This window comes from Varanus komodoensis, unplaced genomic scaffold (genome assembly GCF_004798865.1).
Source record: "Varanus komodoensis strain SLA01 unplaced genomic scaffold, ASM479886v1 scaffold16, whole genome shotgun sequence".
NCBI classification, from domain to species: Eukaryota; Metazoa; Chordata; class Lepidosauria; order Squamata; family Varanidae; genus Varanus; species Varanus komodoensis.
In genome coordinates, this window is record NW_025335468.1 from 16699778 (window position 1) to 16723998 (window position 24221).

At 42.2% G+C, this 24221-nt stretch overlaps 1 protein-coding gene across 3 annotated transcripts in view; it reads right to left on the reverse strand.

Moving 5' to 3' along the window:
* The window catches only part of GALNT18 (polypeptide N-acetylgalactosaminyltransferase 18), a 332287-nt gene that overhangs the window by 96311 nt on the left and 211755 nt on the right, over positions 1-24221 (reverse strand). For all 3 annotated transcript variants that reach the window (XM_044425517.1, XM_044425516.1, XM_044425518.1), the window contains exons 4-6: positions 10339-10522; positions 4607-4804; positions 1518-1632 (exon numbers count right to left, since the gene is read on the reverse strand). In XM_044425517.1, coding sequence (XP_044281452.1) covers positions 1518-1632; positions 4607-4804; positions 10339-10522 — 497 coding nt within the window. The remainder of the gene's footprint in view (positions 1-1517; positions 1633-4606; positions 4805-10338; positions 10523-24221) is intronic.

A 24221-nucleotide genomic window follows, 5' to 3' on the forward strand; every position in this document is an offset into this window, starting at 1 on the left:
TGAACAAAATGCGTAAGAATTACAGTTTTGAAAGGGACTGCCAAAGGATCACAGGTAAAGATACTGGTTATAATAAGCACATGGATTCAAATCCAACACTGCCTAAACAGTGTTACTACAGCAAAAATGTTTGCTACTGCAGCAAATATTCCCCATGTTTTCCTCTCCCATGCAGGTGCCCATATGCCTCTCAAAGAGGTTTGAGCTCCTGCGGGAGGGACAGGGTAGATGGGGAAATGCAGAGAGGAGGAAAGCATGCCCTGACAGCACCCTCCATCTCACTGGTAGATGATCAAGGTGAATGCAACTCAAATGTAGCTGCTCCAGTGGAATAATCAGAGGACAAGGCAACTTTCCAATGCAGCTTTAGATTAAAATCAAGGTATCAAAAGTCTGATGGTAAAATCCAAAACCCCTTTATTATTTTGCAATATTGGATTTTTTAAAAAATCTTACTGGCATAGCTTTTGAACAGAAGCCAAACGTAATGATTAACTAGTCTCTTTTCTGACATGCTGAGACATCAAGATCTCAAACATTTATCTTCTTCTTTTTTTGCAGCTTGATAAAATGGGTTATTGATTTGTAATCTTATTAACTTAAAACATATTTTTCATCATTGTAAAACCATCAGTGTTTGTATACCAACTGAGGGAAAGTTATTTATTAAACAATTAAGGAGTAATGTTGTACCCAGTACATAAATTAAAAGACCTTAGCTAAGCTTCAGGAAAGCAGCTTTTTTAATGGGCAGAAAGCCTGTATAGGATGCTGTTCTCATAGCTTTTTGATTATGGAATAATATGTCCTGAGCAAGCACGGGTTTGCACAAAACAAAGCAAGTATCAAATCAGCAATATATTATTTGCATCCTGTGATTTCTGTCTCTGAAACTTTCTATTAAAAAAGCAGCCTACTTTCCTGTTGTGTAAAGGTTAATGTTGAAGTACATAGAAACATAGAATCACAGAAACTGAGTGAGTCAGAAGGGACCTCCTGGGCCATCTAGTCTGACCCCTGGCTCTAGCCAGTTCCACTCATGACATGAGTACAGGCACTGTTCATGACAGTCTCCCTAGTCACATCTCCAAGGAGAATCTAGGTACCTGCACTGATTTTTCTGTGTTTGCTTTGTGTGTGTGTGGTATATCTCCCAGCAATATACTGTATCTGGAAAAAACTATTTTCCTCCTACCACCACCTACTTTGAACTTTGCAGCTAAGCTCAGAGAAACAGAGAAGTCTCAGTGGGGTGGAACATGAAGTCCCAGCATGTGATCCGCTTGTGATCCTCAGCCACTACATTACTGATAATAAAACAGCTAATTAGATCAAATACTGACATTTGTAAAATGTGAGGCCCGGATCAAATACTGACATTTTGTAAAATGTGAGGCCCAGATTCTAACCATATGGTGTGTTTCTAATTCTCTCATATTTCATTAACTGTGGCATTCCCATACCTGAAACCTGTGACAATTTAGAAGTCCATCTATTCATTCTTGATTATTCCTTACCCTGATCCCAAGTTCCACGTTTTCACCTCCGTAGACTTCCATGCCTTCATCTAGTAGGCCGATTTCTTGGAAATACTCCCGGTCAACTATGAAGCATCCAATCAGTGCAGGACTCCTAGATGAAAACCAAGAAAGAACAGCAAATATTAAGACACATGAATTTAGGTAGCAGCGTGAATTTCATGTATGCATAATTTCAGGCAAGTTCACCATTCAAAAATTCTTAATATCTGTAACTTATTGTGCAGATATTAATATATCTTAATATCTCTGTAACTTATTCATTGCCAAGTGTGATCATGCATTCTCTATAAAGCCATGTGATAAATCCAAAGTATGGTGGTTCCATCACTTATGGGACAGAACCATTCATTTCACTGTATATTCCACCATGCAGTGACTTCAAATACTGTCATGAAACGAGGAGGCCGAAGGCTCAGGAACTGCATCTTGTGGCCCTACTTGTGGCACCCATCTAGTTCAGAAGAACATCTGAACTGGCTGAGAATGGGCCACACGGTATTTATGGAGCAGTTAAGAATAGAATAATTAATCTGCCTTTTACCCTAGTTTGTACTTTGTCATGCAAGCTGGCAAATAGAAAGATGTCACTTTTGTCATTATGTGAGCAAAGGAAGAGCACTGTTGACAACAGGATACTAATTAAAGGAGACAGGGGGTTGTTACAATAGAGGAGAAACCATTTTTCATTCACCAGGACAATCATAATCAAGCTGTGATAAACTGAGGCATCTGTTCCTGATGAGATTATACGTTTCCTAAAATCACAGACCCTAAAATCTCCCCTGCCTTATAGATTGGGATCTCTGCAATGATAATCAAATGTCAGCTCGGAACTAGGGAAGCTATGTGATGAAGAAAATGTCATGCATTCCTTATGTTGCTTCAAACATTGTGCTTCAAAACATTAGTGCTATGCACGGCAAAAGTACATCCTGCGCTTTGGTCACAGCACTGATAGATTTCCAGGAACAACTTTAGTCCTGTTGTTAACTTGCATATTTTCACCCCTACCCTACTTTAAACTGTAGTTGGAACCTTGAAATTATGGCCTTCTATTTCAGTCATGATGATGCATCTACTGAAGTTGAAAATGCATCACTGTGGGCTGCACATCACATGGCATCAGCTAAGTGACCCTCCTCTCCACCCATATTGAGGAACTAGGAATAGCCCTGCGGGACTGGACCAAGAACCCACCTAGTCCAGCATCCTGTTTCCCAAAGAGGCCAACCAGATGCTCATGGGGAGCATATAAGTAGGACATGGGTTGGTTCTTCCTCAGCAACTGCAATTCAGAGACAAGTTGTCCTTGCTCCTCAGGGCTTTTATTTATGCATGGATTCATTATATCTTTAATCTGCCCAAGAATGAGTAGTCTGTGGCCAAACTGTAAATGCTGGAAGAATAAAACACTATAAAATGACTCTACTAACCACTGATAGCCTGATGCTCATTACCCTTAGGAATTGGCCTACCCATTTTAAACTGATCTCTAAGGAAATGACTCCCCTGTGAAATCTTGCAGAGCAGCTACTGGTCAGTGCCAACACTAATCTAGATGGACCAATGAACCTGTTCCTTGCTTATTTCAGAGATATAGATGACAACACTAGAAAAGTGTTGTTGTTGTTTTTAAACTTAATTTATCTCATTTAAAAACAAGTAAGTCCCTATCATCAAGTGCCTCCAAAATGGAAGCAAATGCTTGCTGCTCTGCTGCAACTACATACAGACACTCCAAGTGTGGGTTTCCTCCTATTTCACTGCACTAGAAGCGTGGATGCTACTGTCTTTAAAATTATGTGGGAATCTTTAAATTTGCACATATGAGACTTTAAAAATATTATTTCTCAGGTCTTCAAATCTGTGCGAATAGGATCCTGTTGTTCCCCAACCCCAGTCAGTAAATTTGTACAGTGAGCCTGCCATTTTTATTTTTTATCATTGAGGTCTGTCCACTATTTATTCCCCTTTAAATATCCTTGTCAGTTTCATCCTCACCAAACACCTCTTGGTTTAACCCAGCAGAGCCATATTTTGCATTTGTCAAAGAACTTGTCCATTTCATCCTCCACTCTGGTAACTATAACAATTTGAGGGACGGAGGGGGAACTAAAGACCAAAACAGTCCTACAATCCCATTTGTGCCAATTGCCATGCTGTTTTATAAAGGCATTAACTGGATTGACTTGCTCCAGATTGGGTTGATACCAGCCTGGGGAAATGGACTGAAATCCAGCAGAACCAAACTGCTAAAATCTGTTCAGATTTCACCCCCGCCCCACCTAAACAAAATTCACCTATATCCCAACCTTCATCTTCATACTGCAGAGCCTTAGGTGTACTGTGACATATTTTTGTCAGAGTATCACACTTCCTAAGTTCTGTTCTTCACCCAGGTTGGTTCAAATGTGCCATTATAGGAGCAGTGGTGTTTTCTAACATGTCAAGACATGCCAGACTAATGATTCTGCAAGTGCAGGAATGGGCAATGAATGGTCCATGACCCACTTGCCTGTTTTTTGTGGCTTTTGTGCCTCTCTGCCAAATTGCTGTGGCAAAGCACGTAATTTTGCAAGGAAGCAGGGAAACGTACACTGTGGTTGGAAGAAGAACTGATCTTGCCAACAGGGCATGCACTCCTTTTGTGCCTTGTGTCCTTACAAAGCCTCGTTGTTGTTGTTATGCTGGCAAATTCAGCATGGTCAAAGAAGCTATAAGTGGGCCATAACATTTGTTTGTTTGTTTGATTCATAGCCCACCTTTCTTCTTCCAAGCAACTCAAGGAGGCTTTCATCATTATCATTCTCCCCTCCTCCTCCTCCTCTCAATCTTATTCTCACAACAACAATCCTTTGTGGTAGGTTGGGCTGAGAGGCTGTGATTGACCCAAAGTCACCCTGTGAGCTTCAGGGCTGAGTAGGGACCAGCACCGGAACACCTGAGTCCCAGTCCCCTGCTCTTCACCACTACCCCACACCATTTCCCTCACATTTGTGGTCAGATTACCACATTCCCTCTTACACTGTTCCCTTCACCCACCTGGACTCAACTTTGTACATTACCTTATCGGAGCAGTAGTGTTTTCCAGCTTCCACCATGATTTGGGTGGATTTAGGTATCGACACCACAATTCCCAGTCAAACCCTTGTGCTGATAGAGGGTACTCTTCTATTTCAAAATTGTCATATTTGATGTTATCAAATGAGGGAGAAATGACCCTTTTTCTGTTTTCCTTGATCCTGGTGAGTACTGGTTCTGCCCTAAGGAATACAATCAAACACATCAGTTTATTCCTTCTCCCTCCCTTTCTTTGACCCACATATATGAGGGAGTGTGTATGAATTGGTTTGGGGCAAATAATTACTCAGCCAGAGCCTTGACTTCAGCCAGTAGTTTATCCTCACAAAGATCTTGAGTGCTTGTACAATCCACAAATGTTCAATTTAGCATACTTCTTTGACACTTTCTTGCCCCCCTGATAAAAGGAATTAGGATTTTCGTTTCAGTGACAACTATCATCTTTCAACATTAGACTAGTGGATGACTCTAGGCTATCAAATGATCAAGGACATCAAGAATATCAGAGTAAATAACAGAACTATTCCAAAAGATATAGTCTTCTATTGAAATGGAAATCAGAAAAGAAAAGGAGGAAGAGGGGAAGCACATACATTAGGATGTCTAAATAGTTGTCCAGGTGAGATGGCCAAATAATTGGAAGTGGTTGTTGGGTACCAATGTAGCTAACTACCTTTGCAACAGCTATTCGATATCAGAGGTCTGGCATTCTTCATAACAGAGACTTAATTATACCTAGTGACAATGCCCCACTAGCAAAGGGATTCCAGTCATTATGCTGCAAACCCCTCCTTTGACTTTGACCTGTATGCCATACACACTGCAGTTCAAGCTATTAATGAAGAGAGGGAATTGCGATGGACCTTGCATCTGGAAGCTCTGAAGTCTCCATCCTGCACAGTGCTAGATCTGAAAATAGGGAGATGGCCGGGATGAAGACTTCTTAAAAGCTGCATTCCTTGCCATGAGTCCTTTTTCCAAAAGCACGAGGGCTAAATTGCCAAAGACTTCCTGTAGATAAACATGTGGAAGCAGCCACTGACATGGTCCACTGCAGTTACCTGAGTCTTTACAGCTAGAAAATGTTGACTCAGAGATCACAGAAAATGTGGCCCGCTGGATTCAGGATAGTGTGCATCACACAGTGGATTCCCTCATGTAAGTGCAAGTGGAGAAACAGTGGCCGCTTCTGCTGAAAACATTTATCGTGAGAACTAATGTTCAGTCATGAGGAAATAGCACTCTAAACTTACCCACACAATGATTGTTTCAGTCAGCTAGACACTGTTAAGGAAAACACTGGCACCGAATACAGTATGTTTCCTCTTCTTTCTTGTTTTTCTGAAACTCCGCTAAAGTCAAAGCCAGTAAAAGCCCTACAGTGATTAGGTGTTTTTGTGCCTATTCCACTCCTTGCTCTACCAATAGGAAGTTGTGCTGATTTCCAGATTTTAATAATTATAGACCTAGCTGCTTTTACCAAATGCATAATAAGTTTTCTAATACAATCATGACCAGAAACTTTCTGCAAGAGGTCCACAGCAGTGTTAAGTAGAACACTCAGGGTTGAGCTCAGGAACCATGGCAGACCCCCATTTGCTCCTTAATGTTCCTCTACAATTTGGGGCTTTGCTTTCACAAATGAAAATATGCATCAATATGTAGTCAGTCCTGGTTTACACAGAGCTTGTTTGCTTGTGTCCTCCTATGAATTGGGCAATTTAAGTTGAGCACAGTTTATCTGCAGCAAGCTAGGCCTTCGATCTTGGAGCCCAGAGGAAGCCTGGTAGGGCTTGCCCTGCAGAGCTGGCTGGCTTTTATCACTGGCTACACAGAATCATGGTTAAACCAAGCTGTTAAGTTGCAAATTCACTTATGTCACCAATATACCATATCCTCATGTAGGTAATCAAATGGGGTCCACCAAATATCTGGACTGAACCACAGTCTGGAGGAAACCAGAGCATAAAAATAATTCGCTTTTACCCCCTATGAAGATCCTTTCTTCACTGTGTTTAATTAAGTTGGATGGTTTTCACGCACCAGGCAAAGCATTTATATCATAGCTCTGAATTCAATTTCAATTTTGATGTAATATTTTCCAAAGGAGTATCCATGATGATTTATTAGTGAAACTACTTTTAAAAATCTGGAGAAGCACATTGCATCTCATTCACTGTTTTCCAACCACCAGTGCAATCTGACACACAGCAATTCAGAAGTAGGCCCCACTGTGTTCAGTGATGTCTACTCCCAGGTGCCTGTGTTCAGAAATCATGCAGAAGATGCAGAATACATACATACCTCCCACAAACATTTTGCCACCCTTCCCTGCACCATGTTCCCCTGCTACAACTGCCAAATCTGCTGCAACAACAGCAAAAATTGCATTGATTTAATGAGGTGTGTGTAGTGTATATACCTTGTTTCCAAGCACAATTACACACCCAGACATTTGTGCTTTCCCTCTCAGTTGATATGATTTTTGCTGCTGCCTACAGCAGAAATTCAGTGGCAAATGTGGCAGCAGCGAGAAATTTGATGGCACTGGGGTGGGGTACAGTTCCCATGAGTTTGAGGAGGGAATAATATGCCCCCCAGAATTTCTGAAGCTGTCCACCCTAGTGTATAGGATTGCAGCCTTAGAAACTCAAAACTGTAATTATATAACTCATAAGGGATGTATGTTCCATATTTACTAGTTTACAATAGAAAGAATGACTATGCATATGTTTTATATCTAGAGATTAATTAGGAACATACACACACACACACACATACACAAAGAAGTAGCATACTGAGGAGTTTGAGAGTGTCCATCTTAGACATTTTGGTCATCATCCAACAATTAACCCTTGACTGTGCCACAGAACTGGAAAATAAAACATTTTCTCCCGAACGGTGCCTGCAAGAGCAAAAATGGGGCATGGATCATCACTTTCCTAGAAGAAGCCTGCTTCCAAATACCCATGTCAGTTGTCATGGATGTTTAAGACTGTCAGCCCTGAAAGCTTTGATTAATGCACTTTTGATTAATGCTCTCAGGGCATCTTCCTGAACTTTGTAAGATCTTCACTATCTAAACAGCGTGCCTAATAATATTTCCATCATGGCATTAAGCTGATGGCTATTTGCGTCCTGCAGAGTATATTAAGAAAAAGAAACTAAGAAACTATAAGAAACTGTGGAGAAAGACATCTGCAGTAGATTCAGGTCAGGCACAAGGATTTCTTCACACTGCACATGTGGAATTAAGGTAGGTTAATTACTGTACCTTCACCAGAACATAGTGATGGTCACCAACTTGACTTGATGATGGTCAAAAGCGTGGGCATTTTTAAAAGGTGTAGGGATGGATGTATCTGCCAGGTTTGCTTTTCTCATGCATTAAATTTCAAATTCTTTCCTTCCTGTGAAAGACTTCACAAATTGTGGGGCATTCTAATCAAAAACGAGCGGAGATGCTCATCCACCAGATGCTTATCACACCAGCCAAATTCAACAGCCATAGCTGTTCCCGGCCTGGAGACCACGATGTACTGGCTCCCTTACAGCTGTTATTAGGTGAGGAAGTGTCAGAAAAAAGCTGGCAGCCCATATAAGCACTAACATGGTTGTATACAGAGGGATTCAAGCTCAGACTTTCGAGAGCTGAGCAGTTCAAGCCCTGGGGCTGGGTGGATAAATCTGTCTGTTTCCATTTCTCCTGCACAGAGATTTTTAAAATCTCAAGTTCTTTGTGTCCTGAATATGGAAAGCTTTGTAAAATTTGTTCATTTCTTATTAAATTGAACTGAACTGAAACTCTCACCAATGCCTGAAGAGAAGTTCATGGAGGATGAGGTTGTCAATGGCTATTAGTCAACATTGTCCCCAGCAGGCCTCTTAATACCAGCTTTTGAGGGGCATGAGCAGGAGGGTGCTGTTGTGCTTGCATCCTGCTTGTGTGCTTCCCATGGGCATCAGATTGGCCACTGTGTGAACAGAATCCTGCACTAGATGAGTCTTTGGTCTGGAGCAGGCCAGGGCTTCTTATGTGCCTTCACCAGTGCTTCTGATGGCCGGCTGATTTCTCCTTGGCACAGCTTGAGAAAGAGCTGAATGAACTGGCCTGGGATGTGCCACTCCTTCTTTGAATAACAGAACCAAACCAAGAGGCACTACAATAGGTTAGGCCCAAGTGGCTCCACACTATTCATTTTTCTGGCCTTTGGGACTTATAGCATGATCGTTGCTATAGACCCAAGGGTCCCAAGAAGTTGTGGTCTCTTTTCTTTTGTCACTGGTCATAGAGGCACTTTTCTTTCTCTGATTTATTTTGCTTCTCCTCTTCTCTTTTCTATTCTCTCTTTATGTCTTTTCCCTCAGATTCTTCTCTCTCTCTCTCTCTCTCTCTCTCTCTCTCTCTCTCTCTCTCACACACACACACACACACACACACACACACACACACACACTTCTTTTCTGATCACATTTTTCCTTTCCTCAGCTTTTTTGACATTTAATAGCCTTTTTATAATTCTAGTAAATACATCAGAATAAATCTCCATAACTGTAATAAAATTATATGAGGCTTAGACAGTCATTTTAAGAAGTGAAGGCTTCGTGCCTCCAGACTCCCAGGCAATGTTAGCTGTGCCTGCTGCCTAGGTGAAGGCCTTCCCCCATGTTCGCTTGACAAACAGTGATTTCTTACCCCTTTATTTGGAATTATGTGCAGGTGAAAATGGATGAGAACGGTAATATTAAGTACAGCAGTTCTCTGAGCCAGTGATGTACATTTATCTGAATTAATGCTATTGGTCCAGCTCTTGACTGGATGCTTCAGCATACCTGCATGTTCCAAACCACTCCTCACTTCAGCTCTTCAAACTGGCTACATCTTTCTGAAGGGCCTGAATGTCACTCATGAATGTGCTGTACACTGAGCTAAGTCCAGGGAAGCCCAAGGGCTTTCATATATTGTTTTTAACTGTCCAATGGTGTGAGCAGTTCCATTAGGCAGTGGTCCTCTAACAGTTCTGGCCAAGTATCTGCATTTATAGAGGTGGCAACAAAGATGGCATATTTCAATGGAGTTTGTGCCAGTACTGCATTTTGAGCATCTGAGTGCCTACTGTCACATATCTTAATTAATTCAACAGTAAATCTTCTGAAGTGAATAGGAAGGAAAGGACAAGAATGATGATGCATTATATCTGTTAAACCCTTGCATGCTATTATACCCTTGAGTGGCTGTAACTTCAGCACCACAGTCCTATTATTCCTGACTATATAACTCCAAGCAATCAGGGATCATGAAGTCAGTTTGATACCTCCTCTTTAATTCAGAGGAGAAATAGGCCTGTTTGTACTCACTCTGAATGGCCAAAAAGCTTTCACTTGTTTTCACACAAGCACACAGGCACATACGCACACAAAATCAATCAACAGCAATGATGTTTTTCAGAACTTGTGAAAGCTTTCCTGAAGAACAACCTATTTTTGCTCCAGTCTAAGTTTTACTTATGTTCCTTAGTCCACTAAAAGCGATGGGCAAACTGATATTGCATTTAATACAAGCATTTTGCCCTTTGGCATTTAAAGCATTTTTATCCACTGTTTCTATGCAATACAGCACTGGAGGATCTCTTTCTAGCATCTCTATAGTATCTTTCAAATAGTGGGGGGGGGGGATCTACAAATGACACCGATTCAGAAGCAGCGAGACACATACCATCCCACGCTGAATTCTACGTGCGCATCAAAGAGTGCAACCACTGGAGCCGTGGCTGCCCTCCAGCCGCTGACGCGTGATCGAATCAGCCCCTCTTGCTTGTTGTGTCGAACCACCTTGATGAACCCAGGCTTCCGTGTGTTCACCTCATCAACATATTCTTTTAGCTTCTCTTTGAGATCTTCTGTAGAAGGAATACAAAGGAAGTGAGGTACATCCATCAAACTTCCAAGATGTACTCATCTATGTAAGATCACAGCCCATTCATACCTAAGGTCTATTGTGCATAAAGACATAAAGGGGGAGATAGCAAGAAGCACTGGAAGAAGCATTTCCCCCTTGAACTAAATAAAAGCCCACAATTCCACTAGAACTGCAGGAGGAGAGCACATTTGAAGACACCACTGCTGACTGATAAATCTGCTATGCTAAAAATCCAGAGATGTGCATAATACCAAGGGTAAATAGGATCTAGATTCCTAATTGGACCCCTGCCTTAAAAAACAAAACAAAACTATAATAATGACTGTGGAAGTTTGGCCATTTGTTTCAGCAGGCTGTGAGCTGCATTCAGTGGGCCTAATGACATATCATAGCAATATTAATGCCCCCATTTGTCAGAGTAAGCACCAGGTAGATATAACATTAAGCAATGACACAAGTGTCCATATACCGTACTCTAAATGTTTGTTTATACTGGAACAGTGTGAATATGTTGTTGCTTAAAAGCTTAACCTTGAAAGAAATTTCCATATCACCAATTTATGACTCTCTCGAGTTCTTAAAGTAAAGACTGTGGTCTTGTTTTTCCTTTGGGTCACAGCAAACAAGCAGACTCCTACTTCCAGTTAAATGGGCCATGTGTGCACAATAACACACAATTCCTGCCTTTCAGAATCAAGCACCAAGGTGAGCGAACAAGAAGATTGCATTTAAACGCTGCACAGGATGATTGGGAGGCAGGCCAGGCCTGAAATTCCAGATACTCAGTTCACAGCCAGTGCACACTGAGTGTCCTTGGAAGGGGCTGTAGCTCAGGGATGGAGTCCTTGACTTTGCATGCAGAAAGTTAAATCCCAACATCACCAGGTAGGTTAGGAAAGAATCGTGTATCAAACCCTGGAGAGCTGCTGCCAGTCAGTGTCAACTATACTCGGCTAGTTGTACCAAGGCTATGACTCTGCACAGGGCAGCTTCCTTTGTTACTATGCTTGCTGAATGTGTGTACCGACTATATAAATATGCTGCTTTGTTGAGAAATATATTCAGAAAGGGATATCAGGCATTAGACAGTTTTAGTGGCTGAAATGTATAGCATCATCACAAGGCAGAAGAGTCACAGGCCATGGCAGAATTGTCAATTTAAATTGGAGGAAAGGAGAAAGCGTGCTTTTAGATGGTGTTCCCAGGTACAAATCATGGTTTAGACTGAGCCTGCACTGCAGCTGGTGGTCAACGGTGTTTGAGAGAAGAAAGCTCAACATGCAAACCTCCTTCTCTTTCAAGAGGACAGCCTTAACCATGTCCTCCACCATGTCCTCCATCACTTTTAGGTGTTGCCAAGCCACAAACATCTTAGCTTGTGAGGAAAAAAGAACAGACAATAGAGGACTTCCTTCTTAATAGAAAATGCCCAAGGATCCTTTGCAGCTGCAGAGGTGATCCGCAGGCCCTCTCCTGTCCGAATGGGATTTCCTTCTCTGTCTATTAGCCCTTCCCCTTTCCCACATATTTTTTGGGCTGGGGAAGAGAAGACGTGGCGGTGGCTAACTTGGCCTTTTTGAGTATTCTTCCAACCCAAACCATTTAATTCAAGCCTTCGGGAAGCCCAAATAATTTTTTGGTTGAGTTATTGAGAACATGTATATTCCTTCTTAGGAGCTGTATAATTCCTTGTTAAACGCACACGCACACACGTTGTTCTATAACTTTCCAAAATGTGCCATAATTACCAGTCCAGTGATCCCCAACAGAAGGCTTTCATTTATACCAACAACCTGATTGTACCTAACAGAATATTTTCTCTTTTGAAAAATGGTGACTTTTGGTTGGTGAGTATGCTTGTCTCAGCATATCCTGATAAAAACTCACCTTTTCTTATACTCTGTGTTGCTCTTACATTGTTTGTAAACTCAGGATATTCCATTCAGGACTTTTAAGGACTTAGCTAGGCACTCAGTCTACCTATACTGAATCACATTCATAATGGGAATTCATTACCGGAAAAACATAGCACACAACCTTGAGGACTTAAAGATCAATACATCTAACAGGCTTATTATTTATTCAGCCTCCATTCAAGGACAGTTTTGTTTGCTACACATGTTCTCTCACTAACTGTATGCTTCCCTTGTATCAATTTGTCTGAAATATCTAAACCAAACCTTTGATAGGTGCAGGCCACCTGAGAGAAAACCAGGGCATGGTGTGTGTGTATTCCAAGGCAATGTATTTTAAGGTAATTCAGCAATTCTTCTTTCTCTTATATCAAATACATCATAGTAAACAGGTCTGCATCTTTAGCATGTGCATCTAATAAATCTAGGCCCACTGAATTCCAAGCATACATTGAAAGCACAGCAGTGGTGGCAAATAGGCTGCTATCCCATGGTGCCCCAGTGCAAGCATTAATGACAGTACATGAGAGCAAACCTGCGAAAATTTCAGTGGCAAATCAATGCCTTATCCCCATCATGCCCATAATGCTGGATAAGCATTGATTTATCCTGATACATCATTAGCCTTAGTGCTGAGAGACCACTGGACCCAGCCTTAGTTTTTTGGACCCAGAAGCATATGGGTACATATACTTCTGGGCCCAAAGCACACATGACCAGAGACAGGGACTGCACTTTCGCCCCACTCACTATAGGCCCTGAGGAAACGACAACACAACATACTACTCAGAAGGCTTCAGCAGTTCACAGTGGCATTGGTTCAGCTGCCTTTCATAGAAGGCAACTATCTATCTATCTATCTATCTATCTATCTATCTATCTATCTATGTAAAGCTTTTATATACTGTCCCATTAGTGGTGCCTCAGGACAGTTTCAGTGTTAGAAAACTGTATGAAAGTAGCCTGGTTCACACATAGCAAGAAACCACCATGGGTGGAGAGATGCACCATAATTTCTTGTTACATGCAGCCACCAGCTTTTTAGGGTTCTGAGTGGTTAGTGACCTGCCAGGTTTGCATGTAAGAAGGACCTACGGTATGCTAAAGTGAAGTCCTGAATATTCAAAATGGCTGCCAACACAACAAAAATGCATGCAGGCAAATTCACCCATGGTGGCTTTTTATTATGTGTTAACTGGCCAGTTCTGGGGTGGGAATTACTAATATGATAATAAACTGGGAATAGTATGCATGACCTGAGACCTCTGACTAACAGGACTCTGTGCACAGGAGCTACCCAGCAAAAGTAGGGCTAAACTCTGCATTTCACGGTTTCAGAGAAGGGGCAGCCCAATTCTCTGGATGGTCAGTAAGAAAGAAGGACTGTGACATTCGATGTGGCTTGCTCCCTAGTACATGAGTTTTAAGATTACAGCATTTCCCAGACTGCTGCCCAGTTCAGTCCAACACATCTTCAGAGCCACAGGTTGGAAAAGGCTGGTGAAAAAAATAGGACGGAATAAAGTTTCATCAAGTGATGAAACTACAGGTGCAAACATATGTCAGCAATACAATCCCAGTTGTCAGAAATGCCACAGTGCCCCATTTTAAAAGATATAACTTCAGCTAGATTCCAATTAAGCTTTATTTCCAATTACTTTAATATACTTCCATTCCCACTGCACAGATTTCTTCACCTTATTGCTTAAAACAAGCACATTTCATAAAAGCTCCCTCCTCCACTCTAAATAGGCTGAGCATTGCACTCTAAATTGCCTTTTCCATGTTCTGGCCAGGGAATGCTGTGGGATACGGGACTACTTTCTGAGCAAGACTGTGCTCCTCTTTTTCCCTGTGGTGCCCTGATCACCATACTGCTTCGGAGGCTTCCAGGACCTTCCAGAATAGATTTGTGGTGTGCAGAAGTGTGTGTGTCAGGGAACAAAAGCAAGGGGGAAGTACCCTGCATGACTGGTGGGATTTATATATTCATTCATTTATTTATAAACTTATCAATTCATTTTCAGCTCTGTTGGCCTGAGGGCTTTCTTTAGGACAGATAAAAGCAACCACTTCTTTACAGAGGGCACAGTTTGGCTACTTCCACAAAATGTAATGATGGCCACCAGCTTGAAAAGACGATTAGCCCATTGACAGAGGAGGAGGTTCTCCGCAGACCCCTCCAGCACCAGAAGCAGCTTGCCTGTGTGCACAGGCTGCCAGGGAGCATGGATTGGAGGTTGCTCCTGCACTCATATCTGCTGGGTACTTTTCCACAGGCTGGCCCCATGTGAACAAAACAAGGAATGAGATGGGCCCTGATCCAGCACAGCTCCCCTTATGTTTATATGAGCGATAAGAACACATAACATCTGCATCTACCCAGCCACTGCAACCAACATCTGAGGTGGTCCTCCAAATGCCATCTCTGAGGGAAGTGTGGCAATGAGGGAAAAGGCCTTCTCAGTGGCAGTTCCCCCCCACCCCCAATCATGGAATGATCCACTAAGGCCCACCCAACACTAACTCAGTCATCTTTTCAGTGCCAAATTCAAACTGCCCTCTTCTCTCAGGCATGATGGGGAATCTTGTTTGTACTAAGAATACACTTAGCTGCGAAACTTTTTTAAAAAAATGTTGTATATCAGAAAAATGTGTGCTGCTTTTTATTGTATTTGTAATGAATTCTTGCAATCCGCTGCGGGTGCTTCAGCTATGAAGCAATATATGAAATGAAACAAATATATGTTGAACGGAGTCCATATTTTGTGATATTCAGATGTGTAGAAACAGAATACCGTTTACCTCAGCAAGTGGGTTGTTCAATTATGTTCACATAATCTCTCCATGAAATGGAGCTCTAGGGCCTTTAGCAAGTTCAAAGCCAACACTTCACCCCACGTCTGTGGGCCAATTTACAAGGGAAATAATTGAGTAGGACAGCATGAAGTTACCATCAATGGATGCCAACCCAATTATGGAACACAGCCCTAAATACAAGTAAGGATAATGCCCTATTTTCCAATACTAGCCAATACTAGCCACTGGAGTGTTTTGCAGCTGTCAACATAAGCCTCTTGACTAGGGCAGTAAATCTTTTTCTCTGCTCTTGCCAAAGGACTCTTAAGGCCTTCCAGCTTGACCGTGCCTTAGTGTGTCATTTGGGTTTGGATGACATGCCAAGTCACAGGGATTTAATAAACCTCACTACAAGCCATGGCTAGTTGAGGTAGTTTATAACCCCCACTTTTGGAGAGCATAGAGGGTTCTGGCAAAATGGTCAACCATTCCTCCACCCACAGCTGGTTAGTATGTTGTGTGACCCTAATCAGTAACTGCTTCTGCCCAACAATACTTAAGTATGTTGAATACGTAAGATGCAAAGGATGTGTGCTTTGTGTAGTCCCATTTATAAACTCAAGAATTCCAGCATGGAAGACAGATGGGGGCTGGACTAAATACTGGATGGAGGTTCCTCTGAGAAATGAAGGGGGAAAACATCACCAGGGCAGAAGGCTGGTCTAATCCTAGTTGCTCAGGATATCCTGGCTGGCTCTAGGGAGAAGGAGAAAAATTTGGTGCCAATAACCTGATTCCAATTGCCCAAGAACACTTATGACCTTGAAGTTGTTACATCAACATGCTTGCATTTTATACAGTACTTGAAATGCTGCTCAGTAACAGTATTCATGTTTGATATTCTTACATTTCCCCATTCTAATTCCTTTCCATGTTTAAATGATTACCTTTAATCTCTGCAGCAGCAATGGATAACTCCAAATTAAAACAAAACAAAAATAAATAGGAGAGGTGTGTAATTTTGTAGAGCATGAGCATGTTGAAAATATGCATTACAAAAAGTGACAATGCATGGACTGATAAACCCAGGGTGTTGTGCACACAGTCCTATTAAGCTGGCATTATGCAGCCAAGTATGCTTTCTGTACGAAATAAATGTTCCCAACACGAAACTGAACTCCATAAATTTTGGATGAACAGAGTAGCTAATCCTTGTTTCTAGTAGCTAGACAGTCTTGCCTCCTGTTCCAGAGTAGCAAAATAAGAGGCAAGTTGACTTGGCCGGAGGAAGAACGGTAAGGGGCAATGTATGTACATGCTCTGCATGAGTGAACCCCCCCTCCAGATCATGTCCTGGAATGGCCTACCCAACAACAGACTGTGATTCCACCTGAAAAGAAGCACTCTCTGCTTCCAAAGTGTTGTGCCAGGATCTGGGCTGCTCTAGTGGCCAGAACCAGAGCAATTATCACTGTATTTGGAGGATCAGTCCCAAGCCCTGCTTGGGCTCTCATTCTACCTACCTATGAGCATCAACTGGGAGTCCTGGAGAAAGAGCTATATAAGGGGAATCTCTTGGCTCCAGGACTGGTCTCAGCCACACGTTTTCCTGCTGGTTGCTGTTGTGCCTCCTGTCTTGCTATGCTGCCTTAGCAGCATGGGTCTTCTTCTACCTGCAGTGTCTGCACCTTGCCCGACTGCCCCTGCCTGCTAAGCTGCCTCTGTTCAAAACAGAAATCCAAGCTTTAAATCACTGGCTAGGGGTAAATGAGATGTTTGGCACTGACTTCAGTGGGCTATAGACTGCACCCTTTGACAGGGAACCCAGACTATCAAGGAGATTCTTTAGAGAATAGAAAAGGGATTGGCAAGGGGTGTTATCCCTTCTCTAAAGTGATGGGAGTCTGCAATGCCACCTTCTATTGTTTCTTCAGCTGCTGCTACGCTTGCTTCCTTGTGTCACTTGGTCTTCTGCCCTGCCCCTGCTGGTGGACTCCTGCTCCTTGGAACTAGAGCCCCCAGAGACAGAAGATGCCACCGAACCACTTGTACAGGAGGCCTGGAAAAGCATGGGCTGTTGGGGAGAGGACTACAGGTACTCCAGGTGTCCAGGTGCCAGTGCTTCAGGGGATCCTCACCGAGAGCTCTAGCTGCTTTGAAGAAAAGGGGTCCTTTGGCAGGGAAATGATGTCAGGATTTGCAGCAGTGCCAAGGATCACCCTGCTTGTGAAAGAGGGCATGGCTTGCAGGGATAAGAGCCTGCATGATCATGCGGTGCTGCTGGGAGGCTCCATGAAAGAGCAATATGGGTTTTGTGGTGGTTGCTTTATGATGGTGATCCTGCCTGCTCCTCACCCTGTCTTGATAGGTGCCTCACCTTTGCTGTCCCTGAGCTTGACTGTGTCTCTGTTCCTTGCCAGGATTAGATCTCTGCTTATATCTGGAAACTGTCTTTGCCTCTGGCCCCATCCTAGCTTACTGCTCTTTCATCACTGCTCAAATCTGGACTCTCCTTGTGCTTCTGAGCTTCCTGCATGCTAAAACCTCCATTTCTCTCCAACACTTCAGGTTCTGGTATCCTAGCCAGAACTGCTTGTCCATGTACTGGAGCTGCTGCATGATACCTTATATCCTACCTGTGAGCACTCTTCCTGTAACTATGGGGTTGCTACGTAATGGATTATGGACTCCACAATGTTTGTGGACTGCACTGTTCCTTTGAGAAATTCCATTCATTCCCACTCCCCTTTGGGTTCCTCCAGTTGATTGGAGAGAACTCCTAGCAGCTGCTAAGTCTCCTCATTTCATATAGAATCTTGCAGGGGAAAAAATATTTCAGAAAAATCCACATTTCCTAACATGGATATGCACCAAAAATTATTTCCGGAGATCTTCTCAAGCTACATTTATATGTAAACATGCTACAAATGTATATAATGCTGTTTCCCTGTAAGCTGCAGTGGAAACTAGCATATGTAAACAAAAACTGCGGACACAATATGCATGTTAATGATTGGTTACATATTGTTAACACTGGATGATTAAAAAAGACAAACCACAAACAGCAAGATAGGAAGGACTGCTAGAATTCTAACTTACAGGTGTACTCATCCAAATCACATCATTCTTAGTTGCCCAAGGCAGTGAAATTAGTCAACAGACCTCTGAGACTGACAGCAGAATTTTCTGTTATGTAGAACAAACTAAGCCAGTAGAAGCATGTCTGGATTTGCTGATCTGTCGTGAGAGAGAGTGAGATGGCAGCTTTCTTCCCTATAAGTCATGGAACGGCTTGCTCCTGCGCACACATGCAGGGTTGCTCTTCTCTGTACTTGGAGAGGCAGCAGGGTTGTGGCAGCCAGCCCCAACAAAGAATCCATCAGAGCATCTCCAAGATCAGCGATGCCCTGTAGGGTGCAGAGCCATCTGCGGGACTTCTCCCAGAGCGGGCAGATCATCCAGAGCTGTGGTGGCTGAAGATAGCTCTGTGGCCACCTTCCCAGGCAGGCAAAGAGGTAGGGAAGGTGGCATCTTGCTTGGTAGCTCGTCTCAGAGACCCGGGCTTCAGGCTGAGGAACCAGGACCCCAACTACCTCATGTTTAACTATGGAAGGAAAGTGCAGTGCAGCTGACCTAATATGCAGTATGCAATCAGAACCACAATCCAGACTGGAGCCACTGTGTGTTGATAGCGGAGGCTTATTTCTATTTGGTTTCTTAGGCAGAGACAACAAAGAAATAGAAGAACCCTGAACTCTTAAGCAGTCAAAGAACAGTGACCTAACATAGCCTGTTTAACACATACAATTCCTTTATGAGATTTCAGAACTTTCTTTACTGTGTATGTAAAATCTCCTCTAGGGTTTGTTTGTTTTGAGGCAGGCTGGATTCTTAAGTAGTACCAACTAATTCAAGTACAAGTTGAAGAAAAGTCAATGCCTGTAATTATTTTTGTAATGATGCTTAGTTCTCCCAATTCAAATGTTTCTCTACAGGAACAGCAGAGATAATCCCTGTTGAAAAGGAAAATAACACACGCATCACAATTGTGTGCATAGAAGGCTGGGGGGGGGGGGGCAGGTTGCACTTTCTGAGGAATTCATTGAATGTGCTTTTCATTTGTAGCCATCGGCTTCAACAAGCTGTTTCCTGTACTTAAAAGCTGCTTGAAAATGTTCAAATCTTTTGGGCACTAAACTCATGAATGCATACAGATTAGAGGTGCATATTCTTTAAAAGAAAGCCAGCCACCAGTTGAAAAGCTAAATTCTCCAAATTGCTGTTCTTACTAATTGAGTGTAAGAACCCTTTCACATAAATGAGTTTGCTGTCAAGTAAGACTCCTGCTTCCTTTCTGCTCTTTTATTATGTTGTTTTCTACAGTTGGTGCAGTGGTAACATTTTGAAGTGCAGGGACTCCTCTTCAAGACTCCCCTTGCCACAACCCCAAGGAAAGACTACGTAAATATGCAGGCACCACATTGTTCAAATAAAGTAGACCAGTTTTTCTCTCCATACAGAGCTGGTCTTTTATGAAACAAATGGGTCTTAATTGCCTGCACAAGACCAAGCCAAGCCAAAATACTATTCTGTTGCTTGGAAAATTTATGTCCCGCCCAGCTCCAGGGGGAATTGTAGCTAAACTCAGAAGGAATGAGAAGTCCAGAATGGGGTGCCAGATGATGTCATCATCCCTTCTGACTGAGAAATCTCAGTGCTTTGGGCCTAGAAGGCCTGGTTCACTACTGCACTACACACCCATCACAACTAGCATGGAAGCCGTCTAGGACACCAACGGGGCCACCCCAACGACCACCCAATAAATGTATATTTATTTATGCATCATCTGTTTTCACAAGATAATAGCATCTCTCCTGTAGAAGCAATTATTAAAATAATTTATTGTGACATATATTGATCATATCCCCAAAACAACACCCTTATCCTGAAATACTAATTTGGTCTTATAAAGATTGCAAGTTCGGCAAGTCTAGATTTGTTTGCATGTATGCGTGTTCTTCCAAATGGTATGGTTTCTGCAATTAGTTGTGTCCTGTTGATCACCAAACATAGAACAGGTAAACACAGACCAACAGTTCACCAGGGCACGGAAGGCTTAGCCTCACTCACTGCAAGATACAGAATGAGTTTGCTACACAGAGCTTGCTGCATAGCTCCATGCTTGTGAACTATATGTAAAACCATTGTGGAAGTCTTAGCTGAAGGGAAAGGGATTGATTACCTGACACCCCAGCTAATTCACAGAACCTCCCTTGGAATGAGCAGAGTGCAGGAATGCTAACCCTGCCCTTGGACCTTTCCTTTCCCTCCCTCATGTCAGCCTTTACAGTCTTCTTTTGTTATGGTTCACACAGGTACATAACAGGAACCATGCCGGATCAGACCAAAGGCCCACCTAGCTGGCACTGTGTGCACAGCAGCCAAGCACCACATATGGGAAGCCAACGTGCAGGGTGGGAGGGGAATGCTCCAGCTCACGTTCAGCTAGTACTAAAAAGAATACCTTCTCTGGTATTGCAGGTCATATTTTCACCTGGAGTGACCAGGACCTATTGGTGCCTAATCCTCCATGAGAACAAATATGTGATTGTCTTTGCTACATTGGCATAAACAAAACTCTGCAAAAATATTAAAGGCTTGCAGACTTGCAATGCCATCCCAGGCATATTAATGGATTTAAAACTTCAACCATGAAAGCCTGTTGAACTCCCTTCCAGCTTTGGTAATGCCCAAATCCCCCCCTTGATTTATCAGTTTGCAACCTCTCCCCATCTTGAAACATGATATTTTTCTAAAAGGTCCTTGTCAGTCACTCAAATCATTAATGGATTAAAAAAACAGAGTAATAGTTAAGTGAACTTAACTTAAGCAATCTATTGCATATTGTCTTTTATACCATACATGTGAAATTCAAATCTATATCTCACAAGTATACACACACTTGTCACACATTCATTTACTGCCTGATTTAAGTATGGAGTCTAAAATAGCCAGTGTTAGTACTTGCCTGCACAATTCTCTTAGTTAAAAACAAACACAAGTACAAAGCTAGCCTCAAGGTGGAAGGCCACTGCAATGCATCTGCTTCACATGTCCTGATGTTCCAGAATGGCAATTTCTTATATTCCTGAGAAGTTTCATCTCCAGCCCAAGCACAGATGGGATTGGTGGCCACATTTTGGGGCATACGTCAGCTAGAGCAACCTCCTTGTGAACTTGAAAGACAGCTTTCCTTTGGAAATGACCGCATCAGATTTGAGTCGTCATGACAGGAAGTGTCCCTGACGATGCTGTACAAGGACTGACAGTACGATACCTTCCTCTATCTTCTACCCCTTAAGTTCACACTTTCGACATGACTGACAATGGGAATGATGTCGGAGCCCATAGGGCATCCTTATGCCATTCAGAATTAAAGATCAAAACTGCCTCACATTGTCTGTGTCATATCGAATCACATTTTATATTGTACAATGCATTTTTAATAGGAAGCATTTCATCTCCAAGGTTCTGATCTAACTTCATGTAGCTCAGACTGCGCCACAGAATGCCGTGATCATTCAAGTGGATGTCCTTTTACATAAATAAAGCTCAGCATCCAGCCTTTTACAACAGGTACATGTTGCATCTTGGAATCTTTTGTCACATGTCCTGCACCCTATGCTTTGTACATTTATAGATATATGGATTGTGATTATCATTGCAGAAGCATACTTTTCTTTCACAATGAGGGGTTTAGCAGATACAGGAAGCATTCATTCATGCGGCCCATAAGTCCACAGCTCCTAAAGTGTTAGAGGAACTGAGTATACTTTTTGCCAATCATTTAATTGATCTCTGAAAAATCGACCTGGCCATATGATGTAGTCATCCAAAGACTATTTCATCACACAGATAGCTAGACTCTGCTTAAATTCACCATATGTCAAATCTCAATGCCATTATATTGAGCCCTGTGGCAGAAGTAGCAGGGGGAGGGATACACACCTACATAATTTAGGGTACAATCCTATGCAAGTTTAGACAGAAATGTTCAGACATGCAAACCTGTCTTTGAGTTACAGAGCTTTTTTTCTGTCTAAACTCGCACAGAATTGTTCCTTTTAACTTCCTTGCAACTTGGTAGCTCGGACAAGTTGCAAGGGGTACTGCAACTTGCAAGTGAGGGGATAGAGACATACTCTTTGTGTTGCTTTTGCATGTATGCTGACCCATTCAGTCATGAAAGTCATCACAAAGATGCAGGTGATCAGTGACAGACCTCTGGGTGCAAAGAGGCCCCCAGTCAGAAATAATTGGCTGTGTTTCTGGCTTTGCATAATATTCAGGTAATGGGTCACCTCAGCAGTGCTTAATGTGGCAGCACTTGCTTTCTAAAAAGTAATGTATGAGAATGAGATAGGGCATAATTTGGGAACATTTCATGTATGGAGAGCAACAGGGAATAATATAGAGGAGAAGACTGAACATGGAAAAGGAGAGAGGACAGAGGAAAATTGGCCATAAAAAGCAACCCATGCACCCAGCTAAATAACTAGGCTTATTTGGAGAGTTATTGCTTGTTCTGGACTCTTTGTACATTGAACAAAGGGCATTCTACAGATGATACTATGCAGCGATGCAGCTTGTAGAATTGATCAAATGTTGTTTCTGTTCCTTAATTGTAAGCTTATGTCAAGAACTTGCAATCTCATTGTGTTCTGCATTCAAGGCATGAATGGTCATCATTCTCAGGATTGTGACTTGTGAAATATACCTGGATAGAAAGATGCTTTACTAATGGGGCATGTGTTCCTATGCAAGTTTAGATTTTTTAAAGCCCTACAACTCGCGGTGTTCCCCAGCCACCACATCAAAGACCAAAGACAATTGGAGTGTGCCTTAAATTGGTTTAAATCAATTTATGCTGCCTGAAGAATGCAAGGAGTTGGAGCACTGCTTTTCATGTGGACAGGCATTTATTTATTTCTTTACCACCCAATAACAGAAGGTTCAGCATTGTGCCTTAAAATGGTTTAAATGCAGTCCCTCCAGATTAATTGATTTATGGGTTATGGCATAAAGGCTTAATTCCAGCCATCACAGGCCAGTTTTACAAAGAGATGAACAGCCTTGTTTCTGTTCAAATTGCCTTTTAACAGCAGCTGTTAATGTGTCATAGTTGCTGTTTAGTTTCAGTTTTATTAATGGAAAATATCTCAGAATGCAACATAATTGTCATTATAGGTACAAATGAAGCTATTTTTAATACAGCTGGGTTGGATTTTAATATATTTCATTGTGGTTTCCAAAGCACGGCAATTACTGGTGCTTAGTTGTACAATGGCAACCAGAAATTGAAAATGTTAGGCACTAACTAATCAGAAACCCAAATCCATCTTAGTTTTTTCTATTATGATTAAAGAAGTACAATTGCTTATTAGCATCCAACAGCACACTGGGAAACATTTCCTTCTGCTTAAATTCTGTTTCATTTGGGATGCAATGTATTTTAAAACTAAATATGCTAATTTTCTCATTAGTGCTACTCTTGGCACAGTGAGCGCCTGCTGACAACTGACATGATGGGTGAGAGCCCAGCTGGTGAGTTTCTTTTATGGGTGTATTCACCACGGCAGCTTACCATGGAAATGGAGCACACAAACTATCCCTAAGATGCACCTCTATCACAGAGGCAACAACACTGACAAGGGTTCCTCATGGCTATAATTCTCTGCACTATTTCAAAATATTCTTTGGGAACACAATTCCAGGTTAGAGGATTCTTGCTTTTTAAAAGGGGGCACCTTTTCCCTAGGGCAACAGAATCAGATTATGGTCACCAGAGAATAAATCTAGAAAACCATAAGTCCTTTTCTTATGGCTCTGTGCTAGTGAAATGGTTGTACTGCCATTCTTTTCTGTACTCCTGGGATTAAGCCTCTGGAAAACTGAATTAATATTGGG